At 46.8% G+C, this 21,999-nt stretch overlaps 2 protein-coding genes across 2 annotated transcripts; one reads left to right on the forward strand and one right to left on the reverse strand.

Moving 5' to 3' along the window:
• The first annotated feature begins 2,591 nt into the window (after positions 1-2,591).
• LOC133919341 (succinate--CoA ligase [ADP-forming] subunit beta, mitochondrial-like) lies at positions 2,592-12,599 on the forward strand. Its single transcript, XM_062363707.1, has 12 exons — positions 2,592-2,775; positions 2,893-3,003; positions 3,991-4,102; positions 6,119-6,183; positions 6,754-6,831; positions 7,647-7,721; positions 7,854-8,006; positions 8,106-8,240; positions 8,425-8,589; positions 8,783-8,905; positions 11,999-12,070; positions 12,186-12,599. The coding sequence occupies exons 1-12, from the start codon at positions 2,674-2,676 to the stop codon at positions 12,261-12,263; spliced, it is 1,269 nt and encodes a 422-aa protein (XP_062219691.1). The 5' UTR covers positions 2,592-2,673; the 3' UTR covers positions 12,264-12,599.
• Positions 12,600-16,163: 3,564 nt separating this feature from the next.
• On the reverse strand, positions 16,164-19,410 carry LOC133919342 (long-chain-alcohol oxidase FAO2-like). The gene is made up of 2 exons (XM_062363708.1): positions 18,713-19,410; positions 16,164-18,119 (listed from the first exon to the last, which is right to left on the reverse strand). Exons 1-2 carry the CDS (start codon positions 19,286-19,288, stop codon positions 16,341-16,343), a joined length of 2,355 nt encoding a protein of 784 aa, XP_062219692.1. The 5' UTR covers positions 19,289-19,410; the 3' UTR covers positions 16,164-16,340.
• Positions 19,411-21,999: the final 2,589 nt, after the last annotated feature.

Consider the following 21,999-nt stretch of genomic DNA (forward strand, 5'->3'; position numbering starts at 1 on the left):
CGGGAGAGAGTGCTCGGGGCTGCACGTGGCAGCCCCCGAGGACTCGGTGCCCCGAAGGTCCCACCGCAGTGCTCGGGAGAGAGTGCTCGGGGCTGCACGTGGCAGCCCCCGAGGACCCGGTGCCCCGAAGGCCCCACCAAAGTGCTCGGGAGAGAGTGCTCGGGGCTGCACGTGGCAGCCCCCGAGGACTCGGTGCCCCGAAGGTCCCACCGCAGTGCTCGGGAGAGAGTGCTCGGGGCTGCACGTGGCAGCCCCCGAGGACTCGGTGCCCCGAAGGTTCGCGCAAGATCATTCAACGACCCGAAGGGTCCCGTCGTCAGGGTGTCATCCAGTCAAAGGCCCAATGCCGCATTTAATAGGCACGCGCGGTCTGACATCCTGACATCCTCAGCTGCCCACGCCCCAGTGTCAGACCCTGCCATGCACTAGCAGGGGGCCGTGGGTCCATTAAATGCACGGGTCCCGTCCCGTTTCATCCAGGTGCCTCGGGATAACGTTGCCAGAATCGAAGCACTCCGCCTGCCACCCTGCCCTGGCAGAAGAACAAGACAGGGTGGGCGCACTGGGCACCTCTGAGGCTGACCGGTGGGCCCCTTTTAGGGCGCCCCGAGGCTTCCGCAGCGGCTGGTGGTCGAATGCGCGCCGCATTTCTCCACCGCCCCTGTCACTTCGCCAAAATGAAATGATTACGCCTTTCTCCGTGGCACCTTGGCATTCGCGTCCCCTCTTTCCCATTCAGGATATGTTGGGGTCGGCGCGCCTATAAAAGGAAAGGATGGAGAACACTAAAAGAGAGGAGAAAAAGGCCTTCGACCACCAGACGACCAACAATCTCCGACGAACCAGGCCAAAGATAGATCGACAGACACTCGAACCAGCTCAAGTTAAGCTAGAACATAAGAGCCTCAAGCTCTTTGTAAACAGCTCTCCCCTTAGAACCAGATACCTCCTTGAAGAGTTCCCTTCAAGGATAAATATAGTGTTCATACAGGAGTAGGGTGTTACGCCTCCGTGCGGCCCGAACCTGTCTAAAACCCGGCGTACCCACTTTTTCTTGCATTAGGGTGATCGTCTCCCGCCGGCCATCACATTTATTTCCGCTCCCGCTTATTTCCCAAACAAGTTTTTCCAGGATCATCCCCCCGGCCGAATCTCTAAAAAGGGGTCTCTCGGGATCCCTGCGACAGGAGTTCACTCTCCGACAGTATTTCTCCCATATCTTCTTGATCTTGGGGCCGAGAGAGCTCAGCGGCGAGTGCGACAGAAGGGCGCCGACCTCGCGGTCCCTGGCGCGGATCTTGGCCGGCTCGGCGCTGCTGCAGTCGTCGGCGCCCAGGTCATCGACGAGGGAGGCGCGCAGGGCTTCGAACCGCACCTTCTCGAGGATGTCCTCGACGTCGCACTCGACGCCGCGGAGCTCGCGAAGCCAGAGCTCGGCGGACTCGCTCGTTTGGTCGGCTGCGAGGTTCTTGGCGTCCCGGAGAGCGGCGCGCACGCGCTGCAGCTTGGCGTCGAGGCGGCGGAGCTGGTCCTCGTCGACGCTGGCGCACGGCTCGGAGGCTGGGCCGAGGGGCGCGAGGGCGGACTTGGCGAGCCGCTTGGCGGCGAAGAAGAAGGACTCCAGGGAGGCCTTGAGGTTGGCGACGAAGACGCGCTTTTCTTGGCTGGCCATCGCTCCTCCCGGAACGAAGCGAGTGAGAACGCAAAGCAGCGGTGGAGCTGCGGAGGGGTCGATGTTTGCGAGCTGGAGACGGAGGAGTCGTGTGCCGGGTCCGGGTGAGTTTGGTCGGGGAGACTCGGAGTGTGGACTTTGACTGAGAGAGTTGCTCAAAGTGTGATTAATAATCGTGAGTTCTTAAATCTAATCCAACGGTGAGTGGGGAAGCATGTCGCTGAGCCATGGTGAACACCAGCAAGGTTTGGTTCGCCGGATTTCCGGTCACCGACGAGGTCTACGGCGACTCGGCGAGCTTTTCTTTTATTGAGGGAGGGACACGGCGAGCTGGTCTCTGAGAAACCAATGTCTGTACAGCGAGCTTGTGTTGCTATGGGCAGGTCCATACCACGTAACATCCAATGTATGGGCTTCTTGGCCCATAAATGTATCCAGTCAAACCTGAGCAGCTCGTTGCATCTTGGCCTCAATCAGGATGTGTTTGGTTAACTACGACGTTTTATAGAGTTATACTGTATAAATAGATCGGATAAAATTATATTAGTTGAAAAAATATATTTATTTGATTGTATTATAAGAGTTAAGTTAATAATATAATTAATTACTCATATAAAAATATTTTATAATACTAAAAAATAACACACCTATAAACAGATGCAAAACCTATATCTATCAACGTATGAATCAATCTTTCCTCCTGGATCAAGATAAAACAGTATACCCATAGCCATGGGGGCTTGGGAGATTGGAGCAATCAAACACCCTCTACACCTGCACCCCACATTGACAGGGCCCACATGTCACTCATTGAAAACCATTATAGCCTTCTACGTGTACTAGTCTACTGTCCCCGCAGCCCGCCACACCCTTCCGCAAGAAAGAAAACGAGAAAATCGGGTAAAAAGGGGTAAAAAAAAAACCGCAGAGAAAGCGTCTTCCACGCTTGTAGGGTTTCCGGATCGAAGGAGCCAGCCCCGCCCACCCAGGTCACCGCAGCCATGGTTCGCGGGTCGCTCGGGAAGCTGGCGTCGCGCGCCGTCTCCGTCGCCGGGAGATGGCAGCACCAGCAGCTCCGCCGCCTCAACATCCACGAGTACCAGGTGTCCGCATCCTAGATCCCTCAGTTTCCACGCCCATTTCTCTTCGTCTTTGCGCGGATTCGGATTTGGAGGCTGGGTCTGACGACTTAGGTTTCGTGGATTGTGTGGGTGCTGCAGGGCGCGGAGTTGATGGGGAAGTACGGGATCAACGTGCCCAGGGGCGCGGCGGCTGGGTCCGTGCAGGAGGTCCAGGACACCTTGAAGAACGTATTTCCCAGCGAGAAAGAGGTGATGATGACACGGCTTCCTTATCTTTTGTTGTTTCGAGCCATCAACATGTTCGTGTTATTGATCCCATGAATGCAAATGCCTAGGCCGCAAGGCTAGGATGCGGTACTAATGTTAATGTTGGATGCGGAGTGTAGTTTTACTGCGAATTTCTGCTGAGTCGGGAGTGGAATTGTTAGTGATCTATGATTGGTTTTTTACCATTGCTGCAATTTGGGGGTTTCAAGTGGTTAAAGTGAAAAAATTTCTATGGCACCGGTGCTACGTAGCGCCAGGGGAGGGATGGTGTGGATTCATGGGAGCTATAGCAACAAACCCGCCCATGACATAACATTTGCCACATGGCTTGAATCCAAGGGGCTATTTTCGTTGTTGGTGAGGGTAAATAGTATTTTATTGAGAACCAAGTCTTGCTTGGGTGGTTAGTGGAGGTGGTTTACCCCTGCCCGTTAGGGATCAAACCCTAGGTTTGCTCCTTGTGTGTCTCACCAAGGTGGAATTTTTTTTCCGTGGTAGGCAACGTACATCTCAATAACAAGGTGTCTATGGTGATTTCATCAATCTTCAAGCTCCGCATCTCCGGTCTTCAGTGAGCGTTGTGTGAGTGTGTGCTTGTGGTGGTGTGAGTGTGCGTGCGTCTGCGAGTTGTACTGATGTTTCTAAAAAAATATTATTTCATTCTTAGCATAAATTAGTCAGAAATATCTTGGTATATTTATGCGAACAGAGTTATGACACGGCTGCAGGTGCCTTGAGTAATCTTAAAGTGCTTCTTGTGTGTACGGCTATGTGCAATCGTTTTCTGACCTTTCTGAAGTGCTCATGTTTCTTATGAAATAGTTAGGGGGGAAAATTAGGTAAGGAGTAGCTGTACATTTAGATATAGCTAAGCAACATGTGTCTTGTTGATACTCTAAGATAAAATAGGGCATTTTCTATTTTGCATTGTAGTCACAGTTTCATACTCAAAAGATTTCGTCGCTGCAGATAGTTGTTAAGAGTCAAATCCTTGCCGGTGGCCGAGGACTGGGAACTTTCAAAAGTGGACTGAAAGGTGGTGTTCATATTGTTAAGGCTGAGGAAGCTGAAGGAATCGCAAGTAAGTTTTAGCCATAGTGAGTACTTGGATTCATGATGTATTGCTGACTTGCTGCGACTTAAGCCAACAAACTATAGCAGTTCTTCATAGGATTTCTTGAGATTTCTTAAACATCTATCATTTTTATGCATGATAATGACCGTATGTTTTGTCATTTCGATTTTTCATTCCCTTGTCTCCTTTGCCATAAAAGCTCATTTGAGTGTTATGATCCTATGATCATAACAGGGGTAAACATCTACCGGGAGGATAGCCGGGCGGCGTCAGCTGATAGGGATGAGAGATTATAATATAGATGAGGGAGACTTTAGAATATTAGAGGAGACTAGATTAATTTTCTTGCTTGCTTGATTCCCTAAGGAGGCGGTACTTCTCCTAGCCGAGTTTAACCATGCTAACATATATAATCTGACTTCTAACTTTATCTCAATCTTTCCTAAACTGAATCCCACTGCCTATTCAACTTTCCTTTCCTAATACCGCACATAACATGTCTCCCCTCCTTCGGAGACAACTTGTCCTCGAGTTGTAGGATGACGGCAATGGTTGCAGCCCTTGAAACCTCCACATTGACGAACGGTTGTAGCGCTAGCATGACACACTGGAAGGTGCAAGGCAGCGCATACATGACATCCATTTCCTGAACAGACGAGGACGTTCACACGACAACCGTTGATAGACACTGAAATATGAGCCTCCTTGACGTGTGTGATGCATGCCTTTGCCATCCCATGGAAGACGATGTTGGAGTTGGTGGATTTTTGCGGCGGGCGACAATAGAGGCAGGCATGGCATGGCGGTGACTGGAGGTAGGGTTGCCGCCGGTGAAAGAGCCGCTACACTGGATGACGTACCACTTTGCAAGATGCTAGACACATTGATGGTTGTCGCTGATGAAGGTGTCGACACACTAGAAGTCGTGCTGTTGTGTAGCACCGGTGGCTGGTTGGCAGCGTCCAACGAGCGTTGTTCCACCACCGAAAGTCGCGAGTACACAGTGTTCAGCTGTTGAACCACCTCGCCTAGATGTAGCTTGATGGTGGTGAAGCCTCCTTGATCTCCTTCTGCAGCCGTTCATCCTTTGAGGCGAGAAGCACCTTGAACTGCTTGCTCTCAGCATCAGAAGTTATGGTCTACCAATTTGTTATGATCCTATGATCATAACGGGGTAAACATCCGTCAGGAGGATAACCGGGCGACGCTAGCTGCTAGGGATGAGAGATTAGATTATAGATGAGAGTGACTTGGAATATTAGAGAAGACTATATTAATTTTTCTTGCCTGATTGATTCCCTAAGGGGGTGGCTGCTCTTTATACATAGAGCTTGGCCGAATCTAAACCTACTATGACTTGAGTCATAAACAAACTCCATCTTGAGTCCTCCCTAATTACAACTTATCTCTTTCCATCTACTGACTCTACTTCTCACTTATCTCTTTCCATCTACTGACTCTACTTCTCCTAGCCGAGTTTAACTATGCTAACATATCTAATCCGACTTCTAACTTTATCTCAATCTTTCCTAAACCGAATCCAACTTGCCTATTCAACTTTCCTTTCCTAATACCGCACATAACATGAGGGAAAGCAATTTGAACTTTATGATCACCTTTTTGGCACACTTGACTGAGAAAACTAAAAATGCATACAAGGTCAATTCTACATTCGACACACATGAAGGACATGTGGTTACTTAACTTCTGATCTCATCAATTTAATATTTGTTTTTAATGGTTTGGTGATTAAATTTACTATCATGAAAATTCTACTTTTATGAATCAGGCAGGATTACCATCACATTTAACTAAACTAATCTGTACCAGGTATAATGCTACCTGGATAGTAACTGTATTCACACCTTTGTTGCAAGATTTATGGATTGTCTATTCATTGTTATTGCCTTATTGGTCTGTGTGGTGTATTCCTTTCAATGTTAGTGTCAGCTATTAGTTTATGCAAGTCAGTCATGTATGTATTTTCATCATTGAGTGAATTGTACTGGTATTCTTCTGCAGGTAAAATGCTAGGCCAGATTCTTGTAACAAAACAAACTGGTCCAGAGGGGAAGATTGTGAGCAAGGTTAAATTTTACTAGTTTAGGCCATCTTTTGCATCTATATTTTCTAATTGAACTGTGATCTGACTTCTTAATGTGTTTCGCTCTTGGTCTGTTGGTGTGTTTACCCATCAGTTTCAGTTACTCTATGTAGAACAGCTAAAAACTAATGTTCTCGATCTTGCTGGATTGTTTTTAAGAGAGCTTTTCACTTCAGCAAGTTTGACCCCTCCACACTTGAGTTGGTTCTGTGAAAACACAAAGGATCACATGTATCCAAATGCTCTTCATTCTTGAATCTTCTCACGTTCATGTGAAACAGTAACAACCGAAACATGCTATACTATCATACAAAGTACCTTTTTGAGGCCATGCCGTGTACATGATATGATTCTTTCTATGGATTTCTTCTTGACCTTATCAATATATTTTATAATTATTGTTTTTAAATGCTAGAGAAGATATCAACGCATTTCAATTTTAAAGAGCTCTACATGATGCTGTCATCATGTGACTTTATTTTATTAAAATCATTACATTGTACCTTATATTAATAAATTCTAGCTCCTGATACATTTCCATTCTCTTGGACAGGTCTACTTGTGTGAGAAACTGTCACTTACTAATGAGATGTACTTTGCCATTACCCTTGATAGGAAAACTGCTGGTCCGGTGAGTCGTTGATCACAGTTAACACTTTATGTCGCAGTTCATTTTATAATTTCCATTAGTGAGCTTTTCTTCTGTTCTTTAAATAAGTCAGTGCATTTCGATGACTGAATCATAAAATTTAATCTTGTTTCAAACTTTTTCCATGTATAAGTACCAAAGTCATAAGCTGTCAGGGTTTGATAATTGTGTGATTAGACTTTTGACTTCAATATGCTTTCTTAGGTTGTAGATCCTGATAGTTTGTTAAAATATCCACATGAATCAGCATTCTAAAACGAACCCACTTGGCCATTTTCAAGGACTAGGGGCCTGCACCATTACCATGTAGTTACCTGTTACCAGCTTTTAGAATACGGTTATTCTAAAAGTATGGATTTTTTTTCCAGTCATTTAAATAAGATACTTTAATTGTTTTTTGTACTTATTAAACTTTTCAGGAATACTTAACATGTCATAATATATTAGAACTGGTCAAAGTTCATGCAAATCTTTATGTCATCTGATGTTTGTCTTACATATTAAGCATCTTATGGAAACACAACATATTTCCTTGCCATTTTTGTATTGTTTTTTATTTAGTTATGAGCTAAACATTAAGGTGGTACTTACCTTATCATGTGTATTATAAACTTAATTATCTCTGTACATAACTTTTTATTTTATTTTTTGTTGCTCTTGTGAAGTATTGTTACAATTGTCAGCTAAATCAAAAGTAACTTAATGCACATTGTCTGTCTCCTTTCTGAAGTGAGACGGTATGTTTCATCAAGTTCTTTTTTCCCCTCCTAATGCTCATTGCTGATATTCCATTTCAGCTCATAATTGCTTGCAGCAAGGGAGGAACCAGTATTGAAGATCTTGCAGAGAAGTATCCTGATATGATTATTAAGGTTTAGCTCCCTAATTTGATTTTGGGCTCAGTGTATGCCTCCGATGTGTATCATATTTACATGTTGCTCCTCACAATTGTGTTTCTTATTTGATATTTTTGTATGTTGAAATTCAATCGATTGGAATGTCAGGTTCCTATTGATGTATTCAAGGGAATCACAGATGAGGATGCAGCTAAAGTTGTTGATGGTCTGGCCCTAAAGGCAGCAGACAGGCAGTCTTCTATAGAACAGATTAAGAAGTTGTACGAACTTTTCTGCAAGTGTGATTGCACAATGCTGGAGGTACTGTAGTGAGAAAGGATTCTCATTTTCATGGCTCATCTTACCCTAACACTTTTTTGTTCATGCATTTATACTAATTTGGATGCTTAATGTGGCTAGATAAACCCTCTTGCGGAGACAGCGGACAACAAGCTTGTTGCTGCTGATGCAAAGTTGAACTTTGATGATAATGCTGCATTTAGGCAGAAAGAAATCTTTGCGCTGCGTGATACAACACAGGAAGACCCCAGGGAGGTATAGAATTTCTTGTATTTTCCATTTTTCACTTTTTCTCTTGTGTTTATCTTTCTTGGAAGGTGTTTTTACTCCTTTTTCTGCCTTTAGACCACATTTACGGGGAAGACTTGCCTCTGAGCGAATACTATAGCTTTTATTTTTTGGTTATCTAATCTCATTACTGGCACCACTACCTTTGCAGGTTGCTGCTGCCAAAGCAGATTTGAACTATATTGGTCTTGATGGAGAGATTGGTTGCATGGTGAACGGGGCAGGATTGGCTATGGCTACAATGGACATTATCAAGTTACATGGTGGTACACCTGCCAATTTTCTTGATGTTGGTGGAAGTGCATCAGAGGGGCAGGTATAAATTGGATATCATGTCCTTGAGCATTTGACCCTTCTTTTTATCCTGAGTAGATTGCACAGCTATGTTCACACCTGAAAGAGATTGAGAGTTCCTGGAGACCCATGTTAAAACTTGATGTCATTTTTGCATTGTAGTTTGCTTTGCCACATGCTTTTGACACTACATATCTTATAAAATTTCTACCCAGGTTGTGGAAGCATTCAAGATACTGACTTCAGATGATAGAGTGAAGGCAATTATGGTGAACATTTTTGGGGGCATCATGAAATGTGATGTGATAGCAAGTGGGATTGTAAATGCTGCTAAACAGGTACATTATTAGTTTGTCCCTGGTTTTGATATAATATGTTTGTTGCCAGTGTTACCTGGACTCGCGAGTCTGAATTTTTTTTGCCATGTCCCTATTATGGAAATTGTCTGCTATCCGCATCTTACTCTTACTTTACTATTACGGATTTGGAAGTGGGAAAGCCAACCTAGGCTTTCTCCAACGAGTCCGAGATGGAGGAGACAATGAGCGGCGAGGGAGACGGAGATGGAGGAGTTAGCCTAGGGAGGGGAGACGGAAGAGTGAGCCTAGAGAGGCGGCCGGCGGCGGAGAAGGGAGCGGCGAGTCCAAGATGGAGGAGAGAACGAAGGGGAAGGGAGCGTCGAAGGGGAAAGAGTGGCAGCGGCGGCTTGCGTACGTGAGGACTGAGGAGTGGAGTCGGGGCCTCGGGGCTTGGGAGGTGGTAGTAGGTGGGCTGGATAGGCCAGCCCAATAGGCAATAGCCCATCTCTTCCTTTATTTCATTTTCTTTTCTTTTTTATTTTCTTTTTAAACCTGTGATGCATCTGCTTGTGGATTGGTCACATATGGACTAATGAGGAATGTGACACAATAGCAAATGGTATCCCCAACAAGTTTATAATTTTTACATATTTTTTACTTTTATAAATTTAATATATTAGACGAATCCCTGAATCCAATTTTATAGTGTTTGCCGACTCGGGCATTGACACCCGCACCCGTGTCTCGGTAACACTGTTTGTCACATGCTTTGTAATGTCACTTCGCTGCAAGTTCTGGTATACTATTTTCATAGAATCACAGTGCACTCATGCAATAGTAGTCTTTTCCACCAGGGACTTTTTTATTCCCTGAAATTGGATAATTCATTTGCATGTCTCTTCTTTCAGAAATTCACCACTTTACATATAGTACAACAACAACGGCCTTTGCTCCAAGCAAGTTGGGGTAGGCTAGAGATGAAACCTACAATATCCAGCTAAAAAGATGAGAAAACAATAATGATAATAAAGGTACTAGTAATAGTAAAAAAATTAAAAATAATAATGGTACAATGAGACTGATGCATAAGTTATGGTTCTAGTATGTGGATTGCTAAGCGTGTGTTTGAATAGCTGGATGGAGTCATCCGGGAGATGGCCATCCACTTTTTCTAGTGTTTGGTTGCTTGGACGGGGTGGACAGGGCGGCCAGAATGAGAGTATATTCTCTGATATGTTGGACGGAGCCATCCGGGTGAAATCGATCTGACGGAGCCATCCAAGTTCGCCTCGTCCCGTGCTCATCCGTGCATATGCGTTAGTGATTTTTCGTTGAACTCTCGATTTTATTTGAGAGTACGAGAGTGATCCAAAAATTCCAAACGTTTTCATGAGTAAACTAGAGCTCACTAGCAACCTGTTTTAATTGGTTTGATCCAAAAAGCATGAGCCAATATTTAATTAAAATTCTTCAAAAAAGTCTACTTTTATAACTTCTAGCAATTTTTAATGCCTCAATTAAATTCCCAAAAATATGGGAAAAAATCACTAATATTCTTCTTATGTAATGTACTAATTTATAAAAATATTTCCAATCCTAGGTTATTTGGTGAAAAAGTGAGTTCTTTTGTAATGTTTTATTTATATGCATTTTTATCATTTTATGTGATATTCTCTTTTTAATTCAATTTGAATTTAAACAAATTCAAACCTGCACAAGTTCATCCAAATGCTTATGAAATGCATATAAATATGAATGGATCATGCTATCCAATCTAATCTCACTAACCAAACAGAAAACTGGTGCATAATATTCACTCTAATCTCACCAACCAAACAGATAATTGGCTCATCCTATCCACTATAATCCCACCGACCAAATAGAAAACTGGCACATCCCATCCATCCCAATCAAACAGAAAATTAGATCATCCCAATCAAACAGAAAATTAGATCATCCCAATCAAACAGAAAATTAAATCATCCCATCCAGAAAAATATAGATAGCTATATCCCATCCAACCTCGTCCTCCAACCAAACGCACCCTAACTTCCACGCGCTTCAATTTGTGGATTGTTTTTTTGGATATTACATTCATTCAAGTCTCTCTTTACAGACTCTTATGTTAGGTTTGGTCGACTCTTACCTCTCTTTACACTACCAGCGTGCCTCAGTATCTCGCTATGCACAAGTGACTCTGGTGGCCTCCATAGGTTTGGTCAACCCCTACCTCTCTTCACATTATCAGCGCACCTCAGTATCCCGCTATGCACAAGTGACTTTAGAGGCCTCCGTTGGATATGTTCAAACCATCTCAACCGATGTTGAACAAACATTTCTTCAATTGGTGCTACCCCTACCCTATCACGTATATCATTATTTCGGATCTAATCATTTCTTGTATGGCCACAAATCCATCATAACATACGCATCTCTGCTACACTTTCGGCGCCATACAACATCACGTGTCGAATCGTCGTCTTATAGAACTTACCTTTCAGCTTTTGTGGCACCCTCTTGTCACAAAGGATGCTAGGAGCTTAGCACCATTTCATCTATCTGGCTTTGATTCTATGATTAACATATTCATCGATATCACCATCCCTTTGTAGCATCAATCCCAAATATCAAAGGTATCCTTCTTGTGAACCACCTCTCCACCGAGACTGACATCTTCTATTTCATGCCTAGTATCACCAAAATCGCACTTCATATACTCAGTTTTGCTCGTACTAAGTCTAAAACCTTTCACCACTTTACATACAGTACAAGCTAATATTTGTTTGAATCTTGTTTATCTGCCTCTCGATATTTCATGATAATATTGTCATGAATTCAAGTGTTCCTTGATTAGCTTTGGCCCTATATTTTTATCATCTGTTGGTATGTTCCGCAAACTGGTTGCTATAGAAGATTTCCTTATAGTGGTTACTGTAAATGGAAATGTGATGATAATATTATAATTGCTTCTTGTGTTATATGTAATTGTAATCTGAAAATATTTCACCAGTGTCTTCACTTTTCCAGCATGTTCCTAGTGTCTATTGATTGGTATCTTGCTGGTTAATGATCTGTGCTATGTATACCTCTCCTGTACTAAATTCCATTATTCTTTTTTCCATCCATTGTCAGGTTGACCTGAAGGTTCCTGTTGTTGTTCGGTTAGAAGGCACCAATGTAGACCAAGGAAAGAGGATTCTTAAGGTAAGAACTGGTGATAATAGCGGTGCATGGTTGTTTAGTTTATGTGCCGAAGCTGTGTTTTGTTGTTTGAAAAAGCATCCATGTTTTATTGGCGATCTTTATGCTTGTATTGCAGGAAAGTGGAATGACACTGATCACTGCGGAGGATCTTGATGACGCTGCAGAAAAAGCTGTAAAAGCATCTGTCAAATAACCTTGTAGCGTATCAATCTGAAGTTTCTTTTTCACTAGTACAAGATGAGCAGTGCTCTTTTACAGATTTCGGATTGGGGCCGAAGTCGTGAACTGCAACTTTTTTGAAGTGGGATTATTTTGGCTGGAGTCTTCCTTCAAACGTTGTGATCTCATGTTAATAAACATTTATCGTCACAATTGAGCAGCTACTACTTTGTCAAGTGCAATTTACATTTACTGCCCAAAGCATCATAGCAAGTACAATATGATGCTTCATATGTCAAATCTCAACTAAGTTGCTTCTTGGCTAGGCTATCCTAATCATAAAATTTGGTCATTTCGAATTTTATTGTTTTGCTGTTATGACTTTGCATGTTTCATGGTTTTCTGATGCTTAAATTGATACCCTACTTCTAGATTGGGTGACCTTCGGCACTCCGATGGACCATGGGTGGAGAAACATTTGTTTATGATAGAACTACCCGAGATGCAATGAGCCCCAAATCGTGATGTATATGTTGTCACTAAGTTACAAACATCTGTCTTGGAAGCTATACACATGAGTGGACATAGGCTTGATACATGGAGGATGTTTTAATTCAAGCTTGGCCTGTGGCCTTGCCTCTCGGTGTGACTGATGCTTTTCAGCTGCTTTATTGGGCTTTTAACATTAGCTAACCTGCTGCCATCGCATGTGGGGGTCGTCAGATTTTGCGCGATTTACCGCAGATGGGTTGAAGTTTCATCATCTTGTTTTAAAGCTTGCACTGAATATGATTGCTTTCTATGCTCAAGATCCACTGCATCATTGGCATTGGTGCGGGGTCGTTTGCACTGCACTGTCTAAGGTTGTTATAAGCCGTGAAGGAGCTGCAGCTGCTGTTACGTTGGATCAATGCCATTTGAGCGGGGTCGTTTGCACGGCTCTACTTGTTACGTTGAAGATGTTATAAGACGTGGAGGAGCTGCTGTGCTGCAGGCATCAACGTGTGGTCCTGTTCACCTTTGGAGTTCAGCCTAATACTCTTCAGGAGACCCTGGTGGTGGCAACTATCACCTTGGAAGAAATCATTTTTAAGAGTGGACCTCTGATCGGTTGATGAAGTCTCACCATCGAGTTTTAAAGCAGGCACTGAATAATTGCCATCATGTGAAAGATCCTCCCTCTCTGATTGATTGCTTTCTATGCTCACTGTCGTTATACAATCTTGCACGTATCCGTTGGATCATTGCCATCTGAGCGAGCGGGGGCTGTTTGCACTGCTCCACTGTTACGCTGAAGATGTTATAAGCCGTGGAGGAGCTGCTGTGCTTCAGGCATCAACGAGTGGTCCAGTTCTCTGGAGAAGGTCGGTTGAAAACTCTTCACTCTTCAGGTGACTACGTTCAAAAAAACTCTTCAGGCGACCCTGGTAACAACCACCTTGGATGAAGTCATTTTTAAGAGATGGTTGATGCTCTAGTGATCAAATGAAAAAGGCAGTATCGACGTTTGCCAGTGCAGCGGTCATGCTTGTTATAATGTTGCAAAGCCAGCCGCAGCCTGTACACTTTTTTTTAACGTCAGCATGTGCACTCTGTGCGGTAGAAAACTGGTTGGATCCCAGCACCAGGTCCAACCTATTGCTTCGTGCGTAAATGTGATCTGGCCCCGACATGAGCGCACAGTGGCAACACATGTAGACTACGGTCCAACAGGGGAGCACAGCATCACATGGACACGGGCATTGTCACTGTTACCGGCCATGCAGGTAGGCTCCAAGCTTCCGCAGACGTTTTGGTTGCCTTCTAAACGGGCATGAATTTCATATAAATTCTTTTTTTTCACTTAAAAAACAAGAGCGAAGCTCTGCCATATATTTCACATAGAAGGAGAAGACGAGAATATACATGTCGATGATGAATAAAGTCGATTATGTATATACTTATCTAAAATAATGATATATGATTATCAACTGTGTGTATCGAAACGGAGGATATGAGATTTTATACAAGTTTATCCCTTTCTTGCGATAATAACCATACGTCCCGTTATGCCTCGATTAATCTCAGATGAAGACAATTACAATTACTATTGTCGGATGAATCTAATCATAATTCGAATCTACTGTAAATCTCAATGGGTTGTTTCCACTTCTATCTGACTAGTTTTGTTTCATATTGCTTGTTCGACTTCTGGCTTTCAATCTCGCTTACTTTTCCTTTTTCTCACCTGTTGGACGTATCCCATCCATTATTTATATAGTTAGGTCAGAAAAGCATCTCACTGCAATTAGCTCACAACAACACAACCACCTGGAAGGATTAATGCCTAAAAATCCAACGTACAAACCCTCTCAATATAATCCTACGAGGAGCAACCATCCAAAGGGACAAGAGACTCGGGGAGATAGGCATAAGGATGGTAACGGATCTTCCCTGATCGGGTTTTACTAGAACTCAAAACCCGATTCTTCAAACCAACCTGGCCCCAAAATCAATACCTGGTGCAAAACCACCCTCGCCCCTGACGTCGACAGGGACCCGAAAACCAACAGGGCAACCCGAAACCCGACCACGTAGCAGGCCACAAGACGGCGGCAACCAACATCCACGACAACAGTGCAGCGGCTGGCCGAAGTAAAAAATCAAACCACCACCTCGACGACGACAACTCAACAGCTAGCCAGAGTACATAATCAAGCCCACAACACATCTCAACGGCGACGGGGCTGGAGCATATCCACTTCAACGGTCACAAACACAAAGGACGGCCAGAACACACTCGCTTCGACGATCACAGCACGAAGATTGGCTAGAGCACATCCGCTTCAACAGCCACAACATGAAGGCAACTCAATGGTGCAATGGCCGGCACCCACAGCGGAGCCCACAATCGCAGAACAACATGGGTGGGGGGCAATATACCTTTATATATAGGCAAAGGATCGATGCAGAACAGTAGAAGCACATGCGGCCCATCTTCGTCGATGCGTGCGTGGCCCCGATGTCGACTGAGTGGAGCGACGTCCGCATCCATGGCATGCTACACGTCAACCATGCATCCTCGCCGACCCCGCCGCATCAATTTGCCTGCTCCAGTGGATCGAGGCCGTCGAGGGCTCGGGATCGATAGGCATGCCTTCGCCGTCGCCTTCCGCTCGCCGCCTTCTTGGCCCCCAGCGGCCAGCGCCCTCCGCGACCGATCTGACTGCGGCATGTGGACCAAATCTATCAGTGGATCCACCCCTCCCATGTCCTGCCCACCAAATATGTCGGCAAATCATTCCCTCCCCCGCACGAGGCCTCGTCAAAGGGGTGGAGGGTGGGGCTAACGGCGGTGGGGAGTCGGGAAGAGGGGAGATGGTGGAGAGGTGGAGACGGGAGGGAGCAGGAGCAGTCACCGGCGACCGGTGGCTCTCCAGCTTCAGTGATGACACCGGTGGGTGGAGGGCAGGGGCGACCGGGCAAGTGAGGGTCATGGGCTCATGGCTTTGGGAGAATGGGAGTGATGAGAGATGGAGGGAGAGATGGAGAGTTGGAGTGGAGCCGTCGAGGTTTGGCAATTGGCTAGTGCAGGATTTTTGGGTAGCCCCACAGGTGAAAAATCAGAGCCAAACCCAAACCCAGTTAGGATCGACCCTTGGCCCGATAGCCAATGGAGCTATTTTTTCATCCAAACCTAGCCCTACCGGATATAAAACTCACAGAGACCCAACCCAAAGGGGCCAATTGTCATCCCTGGATGGGCGGAACCAGAAAAAAAAAAAAAAAAAAAACAACAACAACAACACTGCAACCGAATGTGTCTTCACTCTTCAGAGTTACCGTGCCGGGAATCGCAGACGGACCAACTCTACATCTACAGGGCGAGCAAGCAGAATACGTAAGATGAAAAGATTAATTGCTTCATTTTGCATCTTATCCATCACACGGCTCATGAATCACTATGGGTTATTTTTTGCAGGGACTTGGAGTAATTCCATGAGAATACATGAAATCCTAAGTACTAAGTGTGCTTGCGCGAACATATTTTCTATTGGATAAAAGCGCACTTGAAGATTTATTTAGAATTTTTCGTAAATATAATGGGCTAGACCCATATATATATCTAACATTACCAATAGCTCTTTGCAGAGGCCAGGTCGCGCCGGAGCGACTCGGCGATGTGGGTGGCGAGGCAGTAGGCGACGGATTGTATGGTGACCATGGGGTTGACGCCCACCGCGCTGGGCAGGACGCTGCCATCGCACACGTACAGCCGCTCGGCCTCCCAGCTCTCGCCGCGCGCGTCCACGGCGCCGTCCGCCGCCGTGGCGCCCATCCGGCAGCTGCCCATCTGGTGCGCCGTGCAGCACAGGCTCCACGCCTCGGCCTTCGATTGGGGCCCGCGCACCACGTCGACGCCGTCAAGGAATTCCTCCAGCATGGCCTCCGTGGCGCCCTTGCACGCGAACCTCTGCCCGTCGCTCCGATGCGTGCCGATCTCCGCTGCGCCCGCCGCGGCCAGGACGCGCAGCGCGCGGCGCAGGCCCTCGCGCATGTTCTCCCTGTCCGTCGCGTCCAGGCGGTACGCGATCCGACGCTCTCCGTGCACCGTGCCGGACCCGCGATCCCTGACCAGGGAGAAGAGGTGCACCGTGCGGCCGTACCTGAGCATCCGCTCCTTCATGTCGCGCCCGGAGACCCAGGGGAACTGCGTCCCCGCGGCGGCCACGCCCATCGCCGGCGTCTCGAGGATGGCACGGGTCGGCGCACCCGGCGGTCCTTCCACCTTGTGCAGGGACGTGATGATGCCGCCCTCGTACATCTTGCCCTTGAGGTCCGGCATGGTGTCCGGGAAGTAGCCCCAGACCAGGGCCGTCGGGTGGAGGTGGAGGTTCTTGCCGATGTGCGGGTTGCTGAGCCCGCTCCCGCGCAGCAGCACCGGCGTCAGGAGCGAGCCGCACGCCGAGACGGTGGCCCTGGCGCGCACCTCCAGCATCCTCGTGATCGCCGTGTTGGAGCTCTTCGCCACCACGCCGACGCAGCGCTTCGCCCTGCCGGCCGAATTGCCGCCGTTGCCGCTACGTTCGAGCAGCAGATTCTCCGCCTTGCACCCCGTCAGGATCACCGCGCCGCGGCTCACCGCGTCGACCAGCCACGTCGTGTCCGTGCCGCGCTTGTCGCCGGTGCGGCAGCCGTACCCGCAGCTGCCGCAGTAGTGGCCCTCCGACGAGTTCCTCGACACTGACTCCACCTTATACCCGACCTTCTCGCACCCCTTGCGGAGGACCTTGTTCTGGAGCCCCTCCTCCGTGCACCCGTCCGTGACGCCGAGCCGCTCGAACACCATGTCCATGGCGGCGACGTACTCGGGGCTGACGAAAAGCGGGAGCCCGTGTTCGCCCGCCCACTCCCCACGCACGTCGTCGGGGGTCTTGATGCAGGCCGACCAGTTGACAGCCGAGCCGCCGCCGACCGTCGATCCGGCCAGGATCAGCGCGCTGCCGCTGAGCGTGCTGATGAACCCACCGGCCTCGTAGAGCTGGCTCATCGAAGGGCCCTCGACGCCCGAGTAGTCCCGCGACGTGAAGTAGCTCCCTTTCTCGATGACGACCACCTTGTGCCCCGCCCCCGCGAGCACCGCGGCGGCCACGCCCCCACCGCAGCCCGAGCCCACGACGACGACGTCGCACTCGACCCTGCACACGTTCCGCGCCGCGTCCTCGGTCACCGCGAGGCCTCTCCCCGCGAGGGACGCCGGGAGGGACGCGTCGGTTTCATTGATCGTCTCCACGACGCCGTCGTCGAGAGGCCGCTTCTTGGGACGCTCAGGTTCCGCCGCCGGCGCCTCGTCGGCCGGCGGGCTGTACCCGATCGCACGCCAGTGCGGGTTCTCCGAGTTCTCATCGGTCTGCAGGGCAATGACACACATGGCACGTGTGGTATCAAACAAAGATGCATGTGCGTCCTTGTCACAGTTCGTTGATCAGTTGATGTCATTATCGCTCTTAGAATTCTTGCTTACATTCATTACCCACGATCTCGCAGACACAATTATAGCATAGAGGTGTGTAAAAATGCACTCTAGTTGATTACGAATTCGTTGAAATAATACTCTAATCTATATGTCATTGACACAGATCTCAATTATTATTAAAACAGATGTGACATTTAAACGAAGCACCATCAACTAAAGTGTATTTCCGCAATTTTAGCATGCTCCTTTCCAAGTCAGCGTTATCAAGATTTCTGGGGAAAAAGTTGATAAAGATGAAGCAATAGCATCGGCAGGCCCATGCTAGAGAGCAAAATCGTCGGGTCGACGAAGACACTGCAAAGATGTGACAAGGCGCAGCAGTGCAGACATGCGCCGTGGTCCTTCTTGGTGCATATGCACAGTGGCCAGCGTCACAGCATGGTCTGCACTTGGCTAATCAACGCGAAAAAAAACTTTTGATTTCTAACGCGGATCACTCGAGTCGCATAGGAGACAGAGTGGCGTACCCAGGAGTAGAAGACGTAGAGGCAGAAGACCTTGGCGACGAGGAAGAACATGCGCAGCGGCGGGAGCAGGGTCTGGCGGCTCCACCGCCGGAGCGCGCCCTCCCGCGCGTCCAGGGGCAGCTCGTCGAACCGGCGCACGAACGGGAACCGCCACGACAGGCACCGAGTCCCGCAAAGAGCCAGCGTGCCGAGCCGCGTGCTCAGGATCCACAGCATCGTGCGCACTAGCGCCAGCGCCTCGGGCAGGCACATCCGCGACATCAGCTCCGCGACCTCATCCGGGACGGGCGGGTCGCCGGCGGATGCGAGGAGGAACTCCTCGACGGCGGCGGCCTTCTTGCCGGGCGCCGGGGAGCCCCCTCCGCCGCGGCCGCCGGCGTCCTCCCGCTGCTGACGCAGGCGGTGGCCGTTGACCCCCGTGTCCGGCGGCAGGGACGGCACCAGCGCGCCGCACAGGGCGGTGAGCGCCGCCATCTGGGACACCGAGAAGCCATGGGTGTACCGCTCTCTCTTTCCACCTCCTCTCAAGAGAGGGTGGCCTTGCCTTGTCCGCGGCTGCTCCTCGCCCTCGCCCATAGCGGCTTCCAGAGTGGTTTGTGGTGTTCAGCTGGTCCGCGCGGTGCAGGCAAAGACCGAGGGACTCCTCTCGTTTATAATAGAGCGTGGGCAGCTGCTGAGCTTGAGGTAGTGGACAAACACAGTGGAGGCACCGAGGCTTATAACAGCACGGGATCTCAAGGTCACCTCGTGCAGTTGCCGGCCTGTGGCCGCTGCGTCCACGGCAGAGCTAGTCTGGTCAGCTGAAGCTAGATGTACCATAAGTAAACGGCAGTAGTTTTCAGAGCCGATTTTTCTACTCTTTTGTTAATTCCTGTGACAGCTAAGTAAACACTAAAAAATATTGTACAGTACAAAGAGTATTAACTGAATGACAGATACAGAGTCAGGTTGCTACAGTAATGTGTAGCACATCTGCCGAAGCAAAGTCCGAAGATGCAGATCCTAGTTGGAACTACAACAGTTATATTCCTTCTGCTATAGCAGCAGTATTGTAACGTGGGCTAAGTCACAGCTACTATTCATAAGTGACTTATCTCTTCTAAATCAGAAGATCTGATTTCTCAGCAAGAGATACAGAGTTAGGAATTATACCAGATCCGTTTCCTCTATCGGAGCAGTACTGTAGCGTGAATAAGTCATAGTTATTCATAATTGCTGTACTGATCTTGCTATAGTGAGGGAACTACAGCAGTTTCGTTTACTCTATTGTAAAGGTACTATAACATGAATAAGTCAGCGGATCTGATTCCCTAATGGAAACACTTGTCGTCAGACGTCAGTTGCCCGTTCCGTTGTGCCGAACTTATTATTCTGGAACGGCGGGAGCTTGCCCTGAAGGCGACCTCATCCGGCACGGCCGGCCGGCGCGGCCAGAGCGCGCGGCGGCGGTTGGAATACGTGCCCCGGCACGGCACGCTGCCGCGCTTGGCGCTCACCGGCCCAGCCATGCCGGTTCTCGGTTCTCTCATGGTGCCCGTCTTGGATGTTGGGACGAGGGATTCGTGCGGTCACGCGTGGTGCCCCTGGTTTTGCGAATTCTGGAGCGGCGGGAATTTGCAACGAAGAAACTGAGAGTCCTGATCCTGATTCTTACCGAGCTGATTCTGGTGTTACGGTTACTAATTACTGGTTACTAGGTAAGTGGTAACTTTGTCACTTGTGAGTGTAACTTTGTCACGCGTGTCTGGTAGCTAAAAAGGACAGTGCCTAGCTTGTATTCCAGTGGTCTTGGCCCAACGACGCCAAGACGGTGTACGTGAATGATAACCAAGACGATACGGCACTCGGCAATAGCGTCGAATGGACGGCTGGCGATGCAGCGATTTTTTTTCCGATAAGAAGGCGATGCAGCGATTAGTAGCCCACAAGCACGAAACAGGGTTCTTTCTTTTCCTTCATCTCGTCTTTTTCTTTTCTTTTCTTCTTCTTTTTCCAAACCCAAAATTAAGAGGAGAGAGAGGCTCAAAGGCTCCCAATTACGCTTAGGGTAAGGGGCTTGAACCTCCTCCCCACTGGACCTACCGCGGACAGTCATCTGGTTTCATAAAAAAAATAACATGTCATCTCTATGGCGCTTCAGAGAAAATATTTATGCCACCACTAGGCATGCCCATCTAGGTCTTTGTAGTTGAATTTATGTTTGATTACTCGAATATCTCTTATCCTGATTATTTTATTGAGAAGTATTTTTTTATTCGTATTTATTATTTTAATCTGGTTTGATGGATACAAATGTACGCTCTCATTATAACCTGGGATTCGAACTTCACTCTTCATCCTCTCATGTAGGTGAGTTTACTGGTCAGTGTCACAAAATCATCTTCATGTGAGTAATTAATCACAATATCAACTTTTACATCCACTCTAGAGCCTTAAATCCAGTCCACTAAATAGAAAATCAACTCTGTTTGTCCAAATAGATATAACTAACTAAATATTTTTTTTAACAAATATAACTCTGTTTAACCTACTTCTTCTCAGTCTGCTTATACGATGCAGCTCTATGAAACCTCATTTTAAGAACTAAACACACCTATATGAATTATTGAGAAACATATTAGCTAGCAGGCAACAGTATAAGACCATGGGATTATATATAGGGATGGTCGCAAATCAAAATGAATAATTAGTTAATTAAATTATGCTAGCATAAATCTGTAAATATTTATCTATACTCTATATCCATCTCTAGTTATACTAGTACTAACATGATGGTGAATGAAATAATACATAGCTCAGATACTTTTCATACACATGTCGTCTTTTCAAGCAAACCTTAATTTTTAATATTTTTTTTTCCGAATATGGTTCAAACTGTTCATGTGCATCCAACTTCATTCATTCTTGGCCCAATTTATGTGATGTGTTTATAGTAGGGTTTTATTTGGTAGAGTTTTAGCTTTAATTTTTTTTAAAGTATGTTATCTCTAGCTTAAAAAATCTTGAAGCTGAAGCTATGGGTAGGTTGAGGGTATTTTTTTTAGATATCATGTTTTTATTTTAAACTAAAAATAAATATTTAAATCACTTTATTTTATCATATAATCTTAAATTTATATATGAATTTCGGAGTTAGAGCTCTAACAAATATGATCTAATGATCTAATGTTCCTTGCTAGAGTTATCACACTTGTATCTCTTGTCAAATCACATGAATTTTCTTGGTTTTTATCGCATGTTTGGAACACAAAAGTTTAGCATTAAATTTATGTATTTTTTTACATGAA

This window comes from Phragmites australis, chromosome 5 (assembly GCF_958298935.1).
Source record: "Phragmites australis chromosome 5, lpPhrAust1.1, whole genome shotgun sequence".
In the NCBI taxonomy this organism is placed as follows: domain Eukaryota; kingdom Viridiplantae; phylum Streptophyta; class Magnoliopsida; order Poales; family Poaceae; genus Phragmites; species Phragmites australis.

Bases quoted from the DNA above. Each gene is read 5' to 3' on its own strand.
- LOC133919341 (XM_062363707.1), top strand. From the start codon at position 2,674: ATGGTTCGCGGGTCGCTCGGGAAGCTGGCGTCGCGCGCCGTCTCCGTC. The intron at 8,241-8,424 runs GTATAGAATTTC...CTACCTTTGCAG, and splicing joins CACAGGAAGACCCCAGGGAG to GTTGCTGCTGCCAAAGCAGA. The intron at 8,590-8,782 runs GTATAAATTGGA...ATTTCTACCCAG, and splicing joins GAAGTGCATCAGAGGGGCAG to GTTGTGGAAGCATTCAAGAT.
- LOC133919342 (XM_062363708.1), bottom strand. From the start codon at position 19,288: ATGGGCGAGGGCGAGGAGCAGCCGCGGACAAGGCAAGGCCACCCTCTC. The intron at 18,120-18,712 runs GTACGCCACTCT...ATTGCCCTGCAG, and splicing joins TCTACGTCTTCTACTCCTGG to ACCGATGAGAACTCGGAGAA.